Here is a 19,909-nt window from a genome sequence, read left to right as displayed (position 1 = left end):
GTCGGGCATATATTGGTGCCCTTTGTAAATGTTCAGCCCATTTTCTATACACACACATATGTATTTGTTGACATGCCCAGACCTTTTCTGAAAGGATACATGTCAGACAGTGTCAACAGATTCAATTTGTTACTGTTTCTATGGAGTGGACATAAGATTATGAGTGAAAGTTGGAAAGTGGTCTTTATTTTTCACTTTTATGCCCTTTTATACTGTGATAGTTTTTATGCCAGCAGTGTGTTAGTAGTACTTTACACTTTAAAAGAGCCCAATAAGATAAAATGTTTCCAGTTTTCTTAAAGAAATGCATAAGAACACATAGCTTTTGAATTTTTAAGGTTTATTTATTTATATTGAGAGAGAGAGAGAGAGTATCCCGTATCCCAGGCAGACTCCACGCTGTTAGTGCAGAGCTCCACACATGGCTGGATCCCACAAAGTGAGAGATCATGACTTGAGCCAAAATCAAAAGAGTCAGAGGGTTAACAACTGAGCCACCTGGACGCCCTGAGAACACATATCTTTTAAAATAAAGATCCTGTGAGGCACCTGGGTGTTTCAAGCCCAGAGCCTGCTTGGAATTCTGTCTCTCCCTCTCTCTGTCCCTCCCCTGCTTGCTCTCTGTCTCTATCAAAAATAAGTGAATAAACTTTAAAAATAAAATAAAATAAAATAAAGATCTTAGAAGATGTCATTGAGTCAAATCCCATAACTGCAAGTTTAATGCAAGAACGTTTTTTAAAGTTATTCTTTGCTGCAATTTTAGAAAAGGTGAGAGAACTGGATTTAAATATTTTCTGTACATATGTGCTCACCTAATGGAGGTTTATACAGTATGTTAAAATGTATACAGTGGCCATTACTTAGTTAGAATTATAGCTATTTTATCTCCATCTGTTTTCCTTATTTTCTCTAAATGTACAACAGTGGGTATATGATGAACTGATTTTATTTTCAATTTTTCAAGAATTATTTTCTCTATAAAAAGTATTTTTTCCACACCTTTTTCAAGTCATCATGTGGTATACATTATAATATATAAGATATGAACATATATTAATGAGGTAAACAATGGGTAACATAAAACCATATCTTGATAGATACAGCCCTCCCAAATCATCACCTTGTGAGATTTTATATTTATTCTGTTTATAATTCAGTTGATCAACAAATTTGTTTAATGTTTATTTATTTTCTATAGATAGAGACAGAGTGTGAGTGAGGGAGGGACAGAGAGAGAGGGAGACACAAAATGTGAAGCAGGCTCCAGGCTCTGAGCTGTCAGCACAGAGCCCAAAAAGGGCTCAAACTCAACAAGCCGTGAGATCATGACCTGAGCTGAAATTGGAACGCTTAAAGGACTGACCCACCCAGGGGCCCCTCAGTAAATTTTTTTAAGTTTATTTATTTAGATTTAAGTAATCTCTATACACAATGTGGGGCTTGAACTCACAATCCTAAGATTAAGAGTCACACACTTTACCAAATGAGCCAGCCAGAAACCCCATCAATAAGTGTTTCAAACTGCTTTTTGAAAAATATATCCATTACCTGTATTGAAGGAAAAAAGTAATTTGATAGGTAAATTCTGAAAAAGACCTTTTTTAGTCAACTTTTTAAATGTTTGTTTATTTTGATAGAAAGAGTGTGTGCACCTGCAAGCAGGGGAGGGGCAGAGACAGAGGGAGAGAGAATTCCAAGCGGGCTCCACACTGTCGGCACAGAGTTCATCACAAGGCTGATATGAGGCTAGGTTCCAAGAACTGAAAAGATGACGTGAGCCAAAATCAGGAGTTGAATGGTTAACCATCTGAGCCACTCAGACACCCATTAATCAGTTATTATATAATATTTTGTACTTGCATGTTTTTTGCTTAGATAAATATTTTCTAAATATATAGAAAACTAATGGCCTGTTTTATTTAAAAATTTTAGGAGCCTTTTCTGTTTAGGGAACCATAATTTTGCCTTTACGTATTTCTTTTGAATTACTAAAAGGACTTCTTAGCTTTAAGAACCTCACATCTGGGGCACCCAGGTGGCTGAGTCGGTTAAGCTCCCAACTTCGGCTCAGGTCATGATCTCACAGTTCATTGGTTCAAGCCCCCTCATCGGGCTCTACAGTGACAGCTCAGAGCCTGGATCCTGCTTCGGATTCTGTGTCTCCCTTTCTCTTTGCCCCTCCCCCAGTTGCACTTTGTCTCTCTCAGTCTCTCAAAAGTAAATAAAACATTAAAAAAAAAAACAACCTCACATCTTATTTTGCATATATACACATTTTTTTAATGTTGAAATTATTCTCTCTATGATGATAATCTTTAATAATACTCAGTTTCATTTTATATCATCCTTCTGACACCCTCCTCAATCAAGACTATAGAGGAGTATTTATTTCTATGGCAGGAGCAACATATGTAGTGCAGGGCATAATTAAGCGAGTCAGAGAGGTTATGCCAAGGATTTTGTGTCATCTGTATATGCAGCAGTATAAAGAACCCTCATTCTGATGTTACCGTAAAGGCGTTTGGGTGTAATATTGTATACAGGACAGTCAAATAGAAAGAAATACATAAACCAGAGTAATGCATTCTAAGGATCTTCAAATCAAGAGTTGAGTCTTGCTTTGTTTGTTTGTTTGCTTTTTTTCTGGAATGTTCAGTCAACATAGCAGGGTTATTTCCTAAGTCACACCTGACCAAATTCTGAAGGATCTGGAAGTTAGAGTAACTCTTTTTTATGTGGCTAGCTTTATTTCTAAGCAGTCCTGAAAAGTATAAAATCCCTGTGTTTAGGTTCCTGGAGCTTTTTCAGCTCCCTGAATTACTCTCCTTGCCCACTCTCATTCACTAAAGCATGTCTGTCTTCCAAAGTTTACCTTTGCTCCTTGGTTCTGTACTTACATGTTCACTTTATTTCTGATCCATTTAGGAGTAGTTTGTATACACTTTGCCCCTTATTTCATCAGAGCATATTTCTTTACAAGGTACTTCTCTTAAAGTACCACAATGCAATAATAAAATTCGGTGAATTTAAAATAGATCCATACTTACCACCATAGTCTACACTCCAGTTTCATCAGTTGCCTCAGTACTATCCTAACTATATTAAATATACTATATATATACATGTAATATGCATGTAATTCCTCACAGTACAGCATCCACTCAAATATTGCATGCTGCATTTAGAAATGTCCTCTTGATTCTCCTTTAATTTGCTATAGTTCTTAGATTTTTGCTTTTATTTTGTTTTTGTTTTTAAGACATTGACAGTTTTGAAGAATACAGGCCATTTGTTTTGGAGGATGTCCCTAGACGTGACTTTGTTTCCTCATCATTAGATTCAGAGCATGTGTTTTTGTTTGGAATGCCACCTAGATAATATCCTGCTCTAACTGTAAAACGTCTGGAATCTTGAGATGTCTGTTTTCCCTTGATGAAAGTGTTCTCTTGTTTTCCACTGCATAGTTAGCATTTTCTTTTTGTAACTGATGTGAAGATGCTTTGAGGCTATCGGAATATCCTTTGATCATCAAGCACCTCTACATAGACACACACACATGCATACACGCATGTGTGTCCGGACACTTTTAGCATACATTGATGATTCTTGCAAGAATCAGTTTTTGGTACAATGATTTTCTAACTCTGTGTTTCCTCCTGTATTTATCTGTTGACATTCTACTGAAAAGAAGACTCATTTCTGTCCAATTACTTCTCTTTCCCTTGTTCACTGATCTATTTATTTTCACTAAAATAAAGGAGTCTGGGGCTGTGGATTCTTGTTTTACTCACTGAGTTATTCTCCATGCTGTTTTTAATTATTTTGGTGGCCAAATTGTCTCAAATGATGTCAGCAGATTGTCCTCAGGATAGTTTTTAATGTAGTTTGATCTATTTTTACCTTTCTTTGTTAAAAGCCATTCAGTACTTTCTGACACATGACATCTGAGGATCATATTGAATCTTTCCTGCTCCAAACTTTGGAATCAGCCATTTATCCAAGAGACCTTTGTTTAGACCTTGTCTAAAATGATTTTTAGAGCCTGGGTCATATTTCTCTTTAGGCACATAATATTATTACTTGTCACGCTTTGGGGATTGGTTTAAACTTCAAAAGAGATGAAAGAGTTTTGATTTAAACATGTAATTTTTCTAAGTAAAAAAGCTATGTATTCTTCTATTATAGAAAATATGAACAGATAATGGAGCAGGAATAAAATGCCTCTTTATACTCTCTCTTGACCATATGTGTTTTATGTAGCTTAGATTGTATCATGTATATAGAATTTGGTGGATGTTTGCTTTGTTTTTGTTTCTATTAACATCTCATTGTTTTCTCCAAGTCCCATATACAGTTGTAGTTTTCAATCATATATTTTATCTTTTCCTTGTTGTCTTTTTTTAATGTTTGTTTATTTGAAAGAGAGAGAAAGAGCTCTAACAGGGGAGGGGCAGAGAGAGAGGGGGACATACAATCCAAAACAGGCTCCAGGCTCTGAGCTGTCAGCACAGAGCCCGACGCAGGGCTCAAACTGCCAAACTGCAAGATCATGACCTGAACCAAATCTGGACACTTACCTGACCGAACCACCCAGGCGCCCCTTCCTTGTCTTTTTATCTCAGCTCTGTGATATCCAGAAGTAGGAAGAGTTTGTTTGCTTGGCCTCCTCGTTTTTCTGCTTCGCTCTTCAATCCCATATCATTGCCTACCCTCCATCTTCCCCCTGATCATCAGAGGATGTAAAATTATCAGTGTGGAAGACAGCTATTAGTATTAAAGACTGGAGGAAGCATTTATTTTGTATACTAATTTCACTTTTGATTTTAGCGATAACAAGCTACTCAGTGATAAATATGTTTTCTCTAAAATTAACATCAATGTTTGGCAAACAAGTCACTCTGCCTGGTTATTGCTCTGGTATGTTTAGATATATGTGCATAGCTTTTAAGTCTTGAGCAAAGACCATCTCTAGTTTTGCTCACAATTTTTTTTACTTTTTAGTGCGGGATTTTTCAACCTAGGCAGACTTAAAATTTTGGACCAGATAACCCTTGGGGTGGGTGGGGCTCTCCTGTGCATTGTTCCTTATTTAGCAGCATCCATATCCTTCACCTACTAGATTTCAGTAGCATCCCCACTTCCCCAGCATGACAAAAAAAAAAAAAAAAATGTCTACAGACATTGCCACATGTTCCTTTACAGGGGGGACATAATTACCCCAGAATGAGATCACAGCTCTAGAATAATGCTTAACACATAATAAGCATCCCAGAAATACACATTAATATATATTTAAACCACAGCTGCCCAATCTTTGGGCATTTACTTATTTTATGTCCCCATTGCCTCTAAACTTACCTAGAACAGAGGTTTGGGGGCATTTTGCTATTAAAATACTTTGAAACATTATATTTGAGGGTCTGGCTTTCTAAGAGCCAAAATGTCCTTTTAGAAATGTCCTGTGTATGTGTGTTTGTGTCTTTCAAAGTGTTGAGAGACTTAAGAATCACATCCATAAGATGAAACTATCTGTAAAGTCGGTTGTTAAGGGGAGGGAAGGGTCTAGGGGAGAATCCATCTGAGGAAAGTGGAAGGGCCCAGAGATGGGAACATACATGCCCTAAGCTACTTCTTAGAAATTCCATTAAGCAGAGGGCATGGATTGATAAGAGTGAAAACATTTTATTCAACTTCACAAAAGTTTTCTAAAATAACTTCACTAGGAGGAAATAAGTGACATTGCACATTGTCTTAATTGATTTCTATGAAGAAGTTATGCATTGATACTTAAAATGTAATTTTTGGACTATTTCTATTTTTGCTAAAAGGAAAGCAAAATATCATTCAGAAGCAAGGTAGGTATACTAACAAGTTTAAGGTCTGAAATTGTTTTGGAAATGTGATACTGAAAGTTTTATAATGATACATCTGTATCTTAAAAGATTTAGATGAATAGTTAGCTCTTAGTATTCTTTTTTTTGTTTGTTTTTTCACAACTCAATTCCTTTGGGCTTTGGTCACTCTTTCCTTGTAAGATGGTTGCTTAGCGCAATTTAAATTTCCACCATTAATGTCCCTCTGGAGATGGTTGTAAATTTTTGAGGAGAGAACTATTATCAAATTTGGTACTCTTCATGAAAGATTATTTTTGTTCCTTTACACCATTAAGGATAAGAGTAAAAAGGAGTGAATTTTTTAAACAGTAATTTTTTTAAAAAATTTTTAACATTTATTCATTTGTGAGAGACAGAAAGACCGAGTGTGCGTGGGGGAGGGGCAAAGAGAGAGGGAGACATAGAATGTGAAGCAGGCTCCAGGCTCTGAGCTGTCAGCACAGAGCATGACCCCAGGCTCAAACTCACAGACCGTGAGATCATGACCTGAGCTGAAGTTGGAGGTTAACTGACTGAGCCACCCAGGTGCTTCATTAATATTTTTGTGCTACAGATTGGAATATCTGATTTTATTTAGAAACTTTTTTTTTGTAGGTAGGCTATTATTTTAAATTTCACTGTTTTTCTTTTTTCCAATTATTATAAAAACTAAAGCTTACATAGAATGTGCCTGGAGATATATTGAAGCATTCTCTAGAAGCTGGGTGATTTTGAGTACAGAGAGGCTGTTTGGTGCAAAATCATGATGTTGACATTTAAAAAGATAATGTTATTCTTGGCAACAAAGAGTAGTGTTATTGTAGGCATTTATTTGGTCTATTGCTTTTAGAATGCTAATAATTTACACTTTTAGAGAGCAACTTAATTCTTTCCGCTTCTTTTGAGATCATATTCATGAATCCAAATGACTCCTGGACACTACAACTTTCTGTAACGGATTTTATGATGTATGTTCCCTAGAGTTTTAGCTTTAATGGAAAGAAGAATAGTTTATAACTAGGGGCACTTTTTAGTTCGTTCTTTTTATGGTACATTATTTAGCCATTTGGAATATAGAATAAAAGGTAGTTTTTGAAAGATGCTCCTAAACACAAAGTACTTCGTGAGAATGTTGCAGGGAAGTGACTCAGTTGCAATAGCCAGTTTTGTGTGCTGGTGTTATTGTACTTTTACCAAACACTTCATACTTGGGAGATGACATTGTCACCGCTAACTTTCATTATCTTACAATGGAAACTCTTTGTTTTTTCTTCTTACTGTCTCCAGGATTATATACTACACAGAGTTTCACTTTGAGGTTTGATGCTTTTTTTTTCCTTTTCTCACGATAGCCACCCAGTTTTAGAGAAAAATGTTTCTCCGAGCCACTTTATGTAAAAACTTTCTATTGTTTGGAGGTATTTTCACCTTTCTATCAAATTGAAGTGTGTTGGGCCATAATAAATGCTTTAGAACTGGATTGCCCAACATAACCACTGGCCACGTTGGCTATTTTCATTGTAATTAATGAAAATTCAATAAATTTTAATTCCTTTGTTACTCTAGCCACATTTCAAGGACTCAACAGCTACATGTGTAGCTGCCTCATTAGACGGTACAGATCGAGAACATTTCCACCATCACAGATGGTCCTATTGGACACACTGCATTAGAATGGGGGATGGCAGACTACAAACTGGGAGCCCAGTCTGATTGACCACTTATTCTGTAAATACAGTTCTGTCAGGGGGCGCCTGGGTGGCCCAGTTGGTTAAGCGTCCAACTTCAGCTCAGGTCATGATCTTAACGGTTTGTGGGTTTGAGCCCAGCGTCAGGCTCTGTGCTGACAGCTCGGAGCCTGGAGCCTGCTTCACATTCTGTGTCCCCTCCTCTGTGCCTCTCCCCTGCTCGTGTTCTGTCTCTCTCTCCCTCTCAAAAATGAATAAACATTTAAATAAATTTTTAAAAAACTTAAAATTTTTAAAAAATAATAAAGTTCTATTGGAATACAGTCCCAACCACCTGTTAACGTATTGTCTGTGGCTGCTCTCAGGCTACAACAGCAGAACTGAGTGGTTGAAGAAGAGACCATGTGGCCCACAGAGCTGAAACACTTTTCTTTTATGTGTTTATAGAAGATTGCCACCCCACTTTCGAGTATGTATATTCATGATTCTCTATTGCCAAGTTATTTTCCCAAAGAACTTTTTTTTTTAATGTCTATTTATTTATATTTGAGAAAGAGGGAGAGACACACAGAATTTGAAGCAGGCTCCAGGCTCTGAGCTGTCAGCACTGAGCCAGATACAGGGCTTGAACCCATGACCCGTGAGATATGACCTGATCCAAAGTCATGCTCACCCAACTGAGCCACCCAGGCATCCCCTGTGTATGCATCCTCCTAAAGTGGAGGTTGTTTGAATGGCATAGTTATATGTGTATATTAGCAGTGTAACGTATTATATAAGGCAGATTATCACAGGTCATGTATTTTCCAGACTGGAAGAACAATTGTCCACTTTTAGGAACAGTAAGAAAGTAAGTCCTTCTCTGGTAGATCACGTTCTTTCCAAAATGAAGAGAATGAAAGAACACCAGCAAGACCACACACAGCAGGGCAATCTACTCAAGGTGTGCTGGGCACCCAGCAGAGTCCGTGCACTGTTGGCAGGAGGCCAGTCCATCTGAGTGCTGGCTCATTGTCACACTTGGGCTCTGGGTCTGGTTGGGAGTAAGGGATGGATTCTGCGAAGGACCCGGGAGAGTTCGAATATTAACAGAGGCGAGTGGGTGAAATTTATCTAATATGTTCAACCTAAACATCTTTCAATTTAGATTTAATAGGAAAGTATTTTTAAAATGTTTATTTCATTAATGGGGTACTTAGTTTGAATTTTGATTGATTGAATCATTTTAATACTTCAGCGTCTTTCACTTTGTAGAATATCCAAGGAATAAAGTCTCTTAGATGGCAGGTAAAATATTTAAATCCAATGTGTTTTATCATTTTACATATAGCTTTCTTATATAATACTGTTTTAAACCATGGAGCTTTTCCATTTGGGGGGACAGCATGAGCTTATTTTTATTTTGTCTGTGTTTGGCTTATAGTTTTTTAAATGCATATGTAGGTTGTACTCCAGATAACTTTTGTCTATGAGGATTGTGTAAAACTGATTTTAAAATGCATAGACACATACACACATAAGTATGCATTTTTAGTTAGTTGTTTTCAAGTTGTAAATTGTAATCCAACCTAATAAAAATAAGCTTTTGATGTTGGCCTAGTAGAGTTGTCTTTGTTACTGGTTGTTACTTTCCCAGGTTTAAACTAGCACAGTGTCTTATTCAAAGTGCCCTTGATTCTCTTCTGCCACAGCCTCAGTGAGTGCCTTATAAAGCCTGACCCTCACTGGAGCAGATTATAATGTAGCATGGATTGCTAAATTTAGAGAGAAGCCAGGCCTCTGCTCTAAATAGTAACAGCTAAGCGATAGAGACTTTTGGTGAACAGAATATCTTCATTTAGTCTTTCAATACCAGTAGGTGAGTTTCTGTTTGTTTTAATTTTTGCTGTTGTGTCGGTCAAAATCTTCGTATGCTTTTTGTTTACATGCTATTACATTGTTTTCTGCATATGGTATATAGAGAGTGTGAAAGGTAAGCCCACAAAACTAGACCATGAAGAAACAAACTTTTGTGTTGAGAACTGAAGAAGATAGAAATATAAATTGGAGTTAAAGAATTTTTAAAATAGAGTAACTCTGTCATAGGTAGTCTGTGTTTTGTGGTAATTCCTCATTAGCACAAAAAGAGCAACAAAATGCAAAGGTAGAGTTAGAGAATTCTATGAATTTGTCACACTTCAAAAATATTTTATCGATTACAAAATACAGACCTCTTTGGCAAAGAGTAATTCCTTCCTCGTATGTTCGTCTGCTGGAAAAGTTTCCGACTACCTGGGGTCTGTTTTTCTGGTAACTCAGTATGAGACCTAAACTCTTCTTTACTAGGTGTTTTTCTTTGCTGGCACAAGAAAACATTTTATATAATATCTGTTACGTCGGGGTGGGTGGTGTAGAAACATTAAATACATACGCGCGCACCCATTCATCACATGTACCCCCAGTGACTTGTTTGCTGATTCAGAACGAATCTGCTGAAAATGCCAACAAGGAAAGTTCTGAATGAAAGAATATTGTGGTGAATGTAAATAATGCATGAGAAGCTCTGTTTCTGACTTCAATGAAATAAAATGAGATTTTATTGATGAAGTTTATGGCATTTGTAACTATTTCAGTATGTAGAGGCGGGCCCAAACACCACGAGCGATCATTTTCTCTGGCCTCGTTCTAGGTCTGTACTTCCGTTGTGCTATAAATGTTTATGGATTTTATCTCCCCTCCTCCCTGTGTTCCTTGAGGGCATGGAATCTGGCTTAGTCACCTTGATGTCTCAGAGCAGGATATATTAAGTTCACGTCACAGTTTTAATAAAAATTATCTCTACTTAAACTATAGAAGAAATTTTTGTGTGTTACTTCATTTTTTAATCAATTCCACTTACTGAATTATGATGAAAGTTTTAAATGATAAACAGATTGCTTTCTATACAAAGATGGAAGATTTTCCTTTCTGTTGTGGTGAGAAGATTTGGTATATATATTGAATAATTTTTTCATGTTCTTAAGGATTTTTTTTAAACTTTGAGACAAGTAATTTACTTAATTATTGCAAATTTTCTTGATTGCTTAATAGTGACTTAATCGGAAAAATCTAAACATTTTCAAATCACAATTTAAAAAGACCTTTGAGGGGCACCTGGGTGGCTCAGTTAGTTGAGCATCTGACTTCGGCTCAGGTCATGATCTCACAGTTCGTGGGTTCAAGCCCCATGTTGGACTCTGTGCTGACCGCTAGCTCAGAGCCTGGAGCCTGTTTCAGATTATGGTTCTCCCTCTATCTCTGACCCTCCCTGCTCACGCTGTCTCTCTCTCCCTCAGACATTAAAAAAGAAAAAAAAAATTTTTTTTAAAAGACCTTTGGAAGGTAATTAAATAATTTTCTTGACATTCTCCTAATTGTTTGGTCTTCATAATTTAGGCACTCTGGATATATCTTCAGGTTATAATATTAATGCCAACAAGATTATTCTTAATTTTTCAAAGATCTTATAGAGCAGGGTTTTTTTTACTTTTTTTCAAAGATAATTTATTCTTTCTTAAATTTTCCTTATAGAGAAAAGCAAATATTACATATACTCTATTTTTAACCAAAAAGTTATTCACACTTTATTTAACTGTTTCCATTAACAACATGCCTTGAACATCTTTCCATGTCTTTGCAACAGCTTATTTGACAGTCATTTACTAGCTGGTTACTCTTAACTTGGTGTTGTCTTATATGCTAAAGATACTGCTTTTAATAGATGTACAGAGTCCCTACTCATGCCGAGGTTACACCCTCATGGGACAGGTAGACTGACTGCAGGCAAACAGATAATAGTGGGTGTCAGGTGCTGCTAAGGGCTGTGAAGGAAAGTAAAGCTAGGTAAGGTGACAGAACAACAGACACCAGTAGTAGGGATGTTCAGGGAAAGCCTCTCTGTAAAAGAGGCCCTTGAGTGTGGCAGAGAGTGAGCCACGTCAGTGCCTGGGGAAAGACCTTCCCAGAGAAGAGGTGGCCTTCTCTGGCACGTTGGAAAACGAAAGAGGACAGTCTGGCTGGAGCACAGCAAGTGATGGGGAAAGATGCAGACAGACGTAGGAAACATAATCAGAGGGGCAGCCAGGGCAAGAAATGCAGCACTGCATTTAGATTTAATTCATTCTTCTGTTAAACTTCATAACATTCCATTTGATGGCTTATTATAACTCATCTAACCAGAAGACTGTGTATAAGCATTTAACTTTGCATGTTTTTATGAGCATTTAACTTTGCATGTTTTTATGCATTCAACAATGCTGCAGCTAAATCCTTTTATACACATGCGTGCGCTCATGCACATAAATATGTATATTTGCGCGGGTAAAATGGTGAATTTCTAGGAAAAGAAATGCTGGACCACAGGTTATACACATGTAAATATTTATATTCCCCAAATGCTTTCTGAAAGTATTGCGTGGAGTTTATTCCCTATGCCAGAGTTTAAGTCTGTGGTTTTCCCTGTCTTTTGTCAACACTGGATATTATTAAGCTTTTAAAATTTTTGCTAGTTCAACAGTTAAAATTATACCTTGCTTTGGGGTGCCTGGATGGTTCAGTTGGTTGAGTGTCTGACTTCAGCTTAGGTCATAATCTAATGGTTTACAAATTTAAGACTCACGTCAGGCTCTGTTCTGACAGCTCAGAGCCCGGAGCCTGCTTCCGATTCTGTGTCCCTCCCTCTCTCTGCTCCTCCCCTGCTCACACTCTGTCTCTCTCTCTCAAAAATAAATAAGCGTTAAAAAGTTTTTTTTAAGTTTCCCTTGCTTTTTAAAAGTGTATTCAGTATAGGTGAGTTTGAGCATATGCTGATTAGCCATAAATTTTTGTATGAACTGCTTATTTGAAGTATATAATCTTTTTTCTTTGTTTTCAGAAATTTTATGAATAAGCATCAGAAGCCAGTGCTAACAGGCCAGCGGTTCAAAACTCGGAAAAGGGGTACGTTTTGATGTGTGTTTGTGGGATTGGGACGCTGGGAGAGTAGGTAAAGTTCTTATCAAGGTATGAGATTAGGGAAAGATTAGAACTGCTCATGCACACCTAACCTCACGAGTTCTACTCTTGTGGGCTCTGAATGTAGAATTTGAAGTTGTGCCTCCAAGCCTCTGAACGATTAGTTATTCAGTTGTCTGATTATGGACAAATCATTTAACTTGTCTGAACTTTGTGTCTTTACCTACAAAATGAGGATGATTCTGTCTGTTCAGGGTTCCTCACTCTCCTGTGAGGCTATGAAGACAGTAGATAATCTTTACTATTTTTGATTTCAGCATTTATATTTGAGTTTTGTTTCTTTGTTTTTAAGGAAATGTTGAAAGCAAAGATGGTAAAACTTAGGATAGAGGTAATTTAGGAAAGGAGATATTGATGAAGTTTTGCTCTTGAGAATTTAAGAGGTCAAATTAAATTTATTGCCGAAGTATCTTTAAAATTCAGGATATTTTCAAGTGTCTTTCATTGTGGAAAGGTGGTAATAGACCCCGTTTGGTGATTGGTAAAATTTCTGTTTGTATGAATGACTTATTTTTATGTCACATTCATCTCCCTATCCTTTCTGCATAAGGGTTTTAAATTTTAAATATTTAATCAGTTTTACAGACTTATATAGAAGTCCTCTTGGATTTAAAAAAAATAGCTGAGCCCTAACCTGATTAGGAAACCTTTTTTTTTTTTTTTAAAGGAAACGTGATACAAAAGTATTATGTTGACTAACACTAGATTAGTAACTGAAACATATTTAAGGAAATATCATGTAGGAAGGTAAATGATGATGGCATCTCTCTCTGAAGCCCTCACTGCTGATTATGAAGTAATGGTATCATATGCTAAATTGTTGAATTGATAACCCATATTATACGACATTGGCATTTCCAGTGTTGAGGTGGCCCTGGCAGCTTCTACTGTCTTGCATAAGGATTGTGTCTTCATAGGTAGCAAGTCTAGCCTTATAGAAGGAAAAGGAGCATTTTACTCTAAATGCTGCTTGCTGGGAATTCACATTTTATTTAAAAAAATGAAACTGAAAAGCTGTAAACTAAGCAAAAGGTGGTTATTTTGCACAGTAGTCTTTATCTTATGCTTCCCCCCACCCTCTTTTTTTTTAATCCCTGGCTCATCCCTATAAACCATAACACACATGACCTGAGCCATCTCCCATTGCTTAGTGCCATCTTGGTCTTATAAATTGTGTCCCCACAATATTTCCCCATTGAAATCCAAACCCTTATATTAATACAAGGTATTACAGTCAGTGTGCCTTCATTATCTCATTGTTTAAAGCAGTCATGGGGGTGGGGAGCACCTGGGTGTTTCAGTCGGTTAAGTGTCCAAATTTGGCTCAGGTCATGATCTCACAGTTTGTGGGTCCTACCCCTGCGTTGGGCTCTGTACTTACAGCTCCGAGGCTGGAGTTTGCTTCAGATTCTGTGTCTCCCTCTCTCTCTGCCCCTCTCCTGCTCATGCTCTGTCTCTCTCTCTCTCAAAAAATAATAAAGATTAAAAATAATAATAATAAATAAAGCAGTCATGGGGGAAAATTATGTGGATGATTTCAGAGGGACTTCATAAGGAATTTCAGTAAGGAACAACATAGTTCAGAAAGATAATTATAGTTACGGTATTGTTGGGCCTGGAAATGTGATAATATCTGCTATATGCCCAACTGTGAGGTGCAGAAAGGTTCGCCATTGCCTGCCCATTGGGAGAACGTGTTAATCTCAGATCTGGATCTCCAGCTCGAACAGCTTTATTCCTGTGGCGCTGATTCACGGTAACTGAGCTTAAAAGCCAAGAGAGGGCACAAGGATCTGTTGCCCAACAGCAGGCTTGATTCAACAAGTCAACCGGCCCTTAGAGTCAGTCTTCAGTTTTAAGCCAGAAAGGTTTTCTCTAAATCCGAGCTAGTTTATCTCTGATTCATTTAGAGGGCAAGATTGTGCCTGTGTCTTACTGCTGCTGGAATCCTCAGAGCTACCGAGAAATATATATGATTTGTCAGTAGACCTGGATTTATAGAACTCAGGTCTGTTGGGGATTTAAGCAGCACTTGAGCTCTTTTGTACCAAACTGCTGGCTGGGAAAAAAAATGGAGTCAACCTTATTTTCTACTCTTCACAATAGTGAATTGCCTCCTGGTGATTTATCGTGCTTTGGCTTTTCTTTTGCTATTATGATAGGGCCGACTTCAGATAAATAGTTGGCAGTTTTGTAGAAGTAAGGAAAAAAGCCTAGTCAGGATATTTCAAGTCGTTTTGATAGGCTGTCTTCTGAAGGCCTGTCTTCAATGTGAAATCGTTTTCTGACAAAGCTAATAATGCTCTTCCATGCCAAGTCAGGGAAACAAAAATGTATGTTTATTGCTTGAGATCAAAATTAAACATTATGATGCAACACATCATTTAGAAATCCATTCATACTCTTTTCCTTTATAAAATATGCACATCATGTTTATGATATTTTCTTCATAGAAATTATGTTTTCTAGTGTGGCTTGTGGGAATTTGAAATGACGGAATTTCTCCCCTGAGCCACTGTTATGCTTAGCTAAATGAAATAGTTAATTACTGAACTCTCTTCCCTACAAATTTTGTAGAGAAATTGGATCAAAGTTACTGAAAATAGGAGAGAGAAAAAATAACCAACTACAGGCTTCCACAGTGACCATTTACCCCATTTCACCAAGACACATACCCCATTTCATCTGTCTTGGCAGTTTTAAATCACTCTTAGATTTCAATAAGTGTTAGTGACTAAGCTAGTAAATCTTCAAATGTTGAACTATATATATACATATATAAACGTAAATACACATGTATGTGTAGGTTAAAAAAAAAAACCCATGATCGTTCTTATTCATTTACTATAACAAAGTGACATTCAAAAAGAGATGTAAGTTATGCTACTTACCACTTAATTAACAGGTAGGAAAAATGATATATTCACCAGGTACCATGGTTCCCAGAGAAAGCATTGTGTTTCGGTAACTTACAGACATATTTGAGCATCAGAAATAGGCCTGTTTCTCCGTGTCAGTATAAGGGCCAGCATGACTAACTCTGTAGTATCACACTTCTGATTCACCAATACAGTATAAATTTGAGACCCTAATTATATACTTACCACTTCTGGGGAGGTTTGACCTACCAAATGGAAACTCAAGGAAGTAATAGCATATTTTCATTAGGATTTTGTGAATATTTTTGCTAGACTGTCCTCATGAGAAGTACAAATTACATGTAATATTGTTTCAGATAAAAAAGAAACTTTGGGTAAAATGTCACGTGTCCCCAAACGTTCATCAAGTGTTCTGGCCATTTTCTTGTGCGGGGAATTTTGTACTCCTCTGGGTGAACCTTTTATCTCAGCAGATGGGAGCTGCTTTTCAGTTTACAAAAGAATGATTAATCCTTTTCATGCCATCACGACTTCTTTAGATTCCCCAGCTACAAGGGATCATCTTGACCTAATGCATTATTGCTCACTGTTGAAGTATCTTTGGCCCTGATCTGCTGTCTTCCTCCTTTTACTTTCCTCTTCCTTGGCAAATCTCTTGGGAAAATAAAACCGAAATGAAGTGCTTTGTGCAGACACACGTTTTTAAGCTGTCTCTAAGATTCAAACCAAAGTCCTCTGCATGAATTCTTAGCATAGTCTAGATTTTTACCTTTTTACCAGCTTTCATTTTCCATTGCCTCAAATTAATAATTTTCAAGTCATCAAAGTCTGTTCCACCACCTGAGTCAACATCCAAGTGCGTCGTAGTGCCATTTCGGGAATGGCGTCAAGTGATTTTGAAAGCTGGTTACAAGACAGTAAACAACTTGTGGCGTGTTTTCTTCTCATGCTCTCAAATTACAAGGAAAGAAAATCTCTCCCAAGTGGGAAGAATTACCTTTTGGTAATTCTGGACCCTGAGTGGGGGGTGAAGTGTCCTGCTTGCCAGCCAGTCCTCATGTGCAGTCACGGTTACCCCTCTAACAGCATCTCATAATCTATTCCTCTGGAGTTCCCATTCTCTTCCTCCCCCTCTACAAAACAAGCCCTTAATTATATTTTTTCTGCAGTCAACATTTGCATGTTCTGGGCTGCTTAATGTTTTGCTTATGGCATCAAAAGGACTTTTATCTCTTGTTCATGAAAAATAGTGTTCAATTTATGTCTGTCTTTATGGCGTCTAATGCTGTGTGACTGTGACTGGTACTGGGAATGCCATTCTTCTCTGGTTCTCGTGCTGTGGTGTTAACCCCTTACAACTCACCCCTTCTACTAGACCAGGATAAACAGTCTATCCAAACCAGGCAGGTGCTGTCTGGTTCTCAGGTAGTTTTTAATTGTATCACAGTCCTGTGGTTTAAATAGTCAAAAGAATTCTGCAAGACACATGATAGTGACAGCCCCAGAGAAATGGCTTCTACTCTTTACATGCTTCTTTTAATTTTTGCATTCATGTAACCAAATACCATTCTTACATGGTTATTTCCTGAATTTTCTGTTCGTACTCTGGAAGATGGAGGTTTAGCTAGCTCTCCTTCACCTGTGAACTTCTTCTCAATTCTTTCTCTATGGCACAGTTTTAGCCTGACCACTGTTTAGGGTTGTTTATTGGGATTTTTTACCTGCTATTCACAGCTCAACTGTTAATGTGATTAGTTTGATGTTTCTGAACATCATTTTGTCTCTGGAGTTAATGTTACATAATTTATCTTCCCTTTTTTAGTGAGTTTTCTGTCTCTTAACAGTAATCACTACTAACCTTTCCCTTTGTTATGTAAACCTTCCAGTATGAAAACTGTAGGCATTCTTTTTTTTTTTAATTTTTTTTTTTAATGTTTTATTTATTTCTAGGAGAGAGAGAGAGACAGCGTGAGCAGGGGAGGGTCAGAGAGAGAGGGAGTCACAGACTGAAACAGGCTCCAGGCTCTGAGCTGGCAGTCAGCACAGAGCCCGACGCGGGGCTCGAACCCACGAACCGCGAGATCATGACCTAAGCGAAAGTCGGACGCCCAACCGACTAAGCCACCCAGGCGCCCCAAAAAACTGTAGGCATTCTTAATGCTATATCATGTTATACTCTCACAGTGGAAAGCTCCCCTGGTCAGTTTGCTCTCTGCACCCGCAGTACAGCTGTCAACATGAAATGTTTGAAATGTCTTTTCACCAGTGTCCTGGAGAATCCTGCTGCCTGGCTCATGCAGTTTTTTCCCCCCTTTTTCCTGGGATCTCATGACTTATTAGGATCATGAGTTATTCTCTCATTTTGGTAAAGTGTCTGCTTCAATAGCTCTTTCGGAGAAAGATTTGTATGAGAAGCATCATTTTTGAGGCCTCAGGTGTCTGAAAACACATTTATCTAGCTTTTACGTTTAAATAATAGTTGGCTGAACACTGGAATTGTAGTTTCAAAATCGTTTTCCCTCAATTTTGAAGAAACTTCTTCTGGTTTCTGGTATTTCTGTTGAGCAACTTAATGTCATTCTGGTTTTTGACAGTTTATATGTGATTTGGATTTGTACTACTGAAACTTCTCATAGCTGCTTTATTCCGTGTTGAAATTTCACAATAACGTATGAGCGTTGTTGTGGGTCCACTTTGAATCCTTGTGCTGGGTGTCCATACAGCTCTTTATTGGGAAACGCGGGTCCTTCAACTCTGTAAAACTTTCTTAAAATTTTTAAATAATTTCTTTTCCTTTAGAAAAATAATTCTCAGGGCACCCGGCTGGCTCAGTTGGTAGAGCATGTGATTCTTGATCTTGGGATTGTGAGTTTGAACCCTGCCTTGGGTGTAGAGATTACTTTTTTAAAAAATCTCAGTATACTTATTATTTAAACATTTGACTCATCTGCCCTTTTTCTTATTTTTTTACTCTTATTGTGTAGGTCTTTTTTTCCTGACTTTTAAAATCTAGTGTCTAAGAGGTAGTCTCAGCTTTGTCTTTCAGCTCTTCTATTGAGTTTTTAACTTATTTTATCATACATTCTAAGAACTCTTCATTCATGAAATGGATTTTTTCTATATATATAATATTTTTCTTCCTCTCCTCTTCCTCCTCCTTACAGTTGCAGTATCTACTTACCTTCCTAAATGTATTTATGGTAAGATTTTTTGCTAAGTTTCTGTTTCATCCTTTGCCCCTCCCTTTCCACACCCAACTCATTCTCCCTAAAGGGAAGATAAAGGTGAAGAAGTCCTTTGAACTGAATCTTGCCTTTACCATTAATTTAGCTTTTTTATCCTGTCCCTTCTGACCTCCTCCGGTTTATCATCTTCACTTCTCTTCAACAGTGTATGATCCTTGCTTTGTTTAAGATCTGGTTTGTTTAAGGAGTGCATGGCTGGCTCAAGCAACTCTTGATGTAACTCTCAATTTCCATATCATGAGTTTGAGTGCCACATTGGGTATAGGGATTACTAAAAAAATAAAAATTAAAAAAAAATTAAGATCTGACTCCAAATGACCTTCCACAAAAAGTCTCTCTAGAATCAGCTGGGGATAGAACGCTACATGTACCTAGATCCTATGGAGCCCTTTCAGGGGTTCTACAAATTCAAAAATATTTTCCTTATAATGCTAGGATATTATTTGCCTTATGCCTTCACACATTTACTCATGGTTTATGGTGGTTTCCCAGAGGCTACATGATGTGTGATATTACAACAGATTGCACATAGTGGATATGGAATCCGCCTGTCTGCTATTAAGCCAGGTGTTCAAGAGATTAAAGAAAGCCTGTGTTCATACTAATGTACTTGATAAATATTTTTAAATTTTCTGATTTAATTTCTATAAAGTAAGTATCTGTAGATATAACCTTTTTACACAAAAATGCTCTTTGGAATTCTTAGTACTTTTTTTTAATGTTTATTTTCAGGACAGAAGGAGATAGCGTGAGCAGGGGAGGGTCAGAGAGAGAGGGAGGCAAAGAATCTGAAGCAGGCTTCAGGCCCTGACCTAGCTATCAGCACAGAGCCCAATGTGGGGATTGAACCCATGAACTGTGAGATCATGACCTGAGCCGAAGTCAGGTGCTCAACTCACTGAGCCACCCAGGCGCCCCCTCAGTACTTTTTTTAAAGGGTGGCAAAGAGTCATGAGACCAAANAGACAGAAGGAGAATAGCAAGAGGTATCGAAAAAGAAGGAGAAAGTGGCAAAACTAACATGTTTGAGGATATTGAGAAAGAAGATAAAACTGTATTTCATTATCTCTCTACTCTCCAAACTCCTAAAAATAACAAATGAAGAGTATTTGGCCAAATGCAGTCATTCCAAACTCTGCCATTCCCCAAGGTGCCCTGCTCCTTTCTCTGGAATGCTCCCCTACCCCTTT

At 37.5% G+C, this 19,909-nt stretch overlaps 1 protein-coding gene across 2 annotated transcripts in view; it reads left to right on the top strand.

The window, feature by feature from the left end:
* Positions 1-19,909, top strand: part of BZW2 (basic leucine zipper and W2 domains 2) — a 68,575-nt gene that overhangs the window by 10,496 nt on the left and 38,170 nt on the right. For both annotated transcript variants that reach the window (XM_077757665.1, XM_077757666.1), the window contains exon 2: positions 12,456-12,520. In XM_077757665.1, coding sequence (XP_077613791.1) covers positions 12,463-12,520 — 58 coding nt within the window. In that variant the 5' untranslated portion in view covers positions 12,456-12,462. The remainder of the gene's footprint in view (positions 1-12,455; positions 12,521-19,909) is intronic.

This window comes from Crocuta crocuta, unplaced genomic scaffold (genome assembly GCF_008692635.1).
Source record: "Crocuta crocuta isolate KB4526 unplaced genomic scaffold, BGI_CrCroc_1.0 scaffold62, whole genome shotgun sequence".
Lineage (NCBI taxonomy): Eukaryota > Metazoa > Chordata > Mammalia > Carnivora > Hyaenidae > Crocuta > Crocuta crocuta.
The sequence above is the reverse complement of the archived record's forward strand: the minus strand, read 5'-3'. Positions and strand labels throughout refer to the sequence as shown.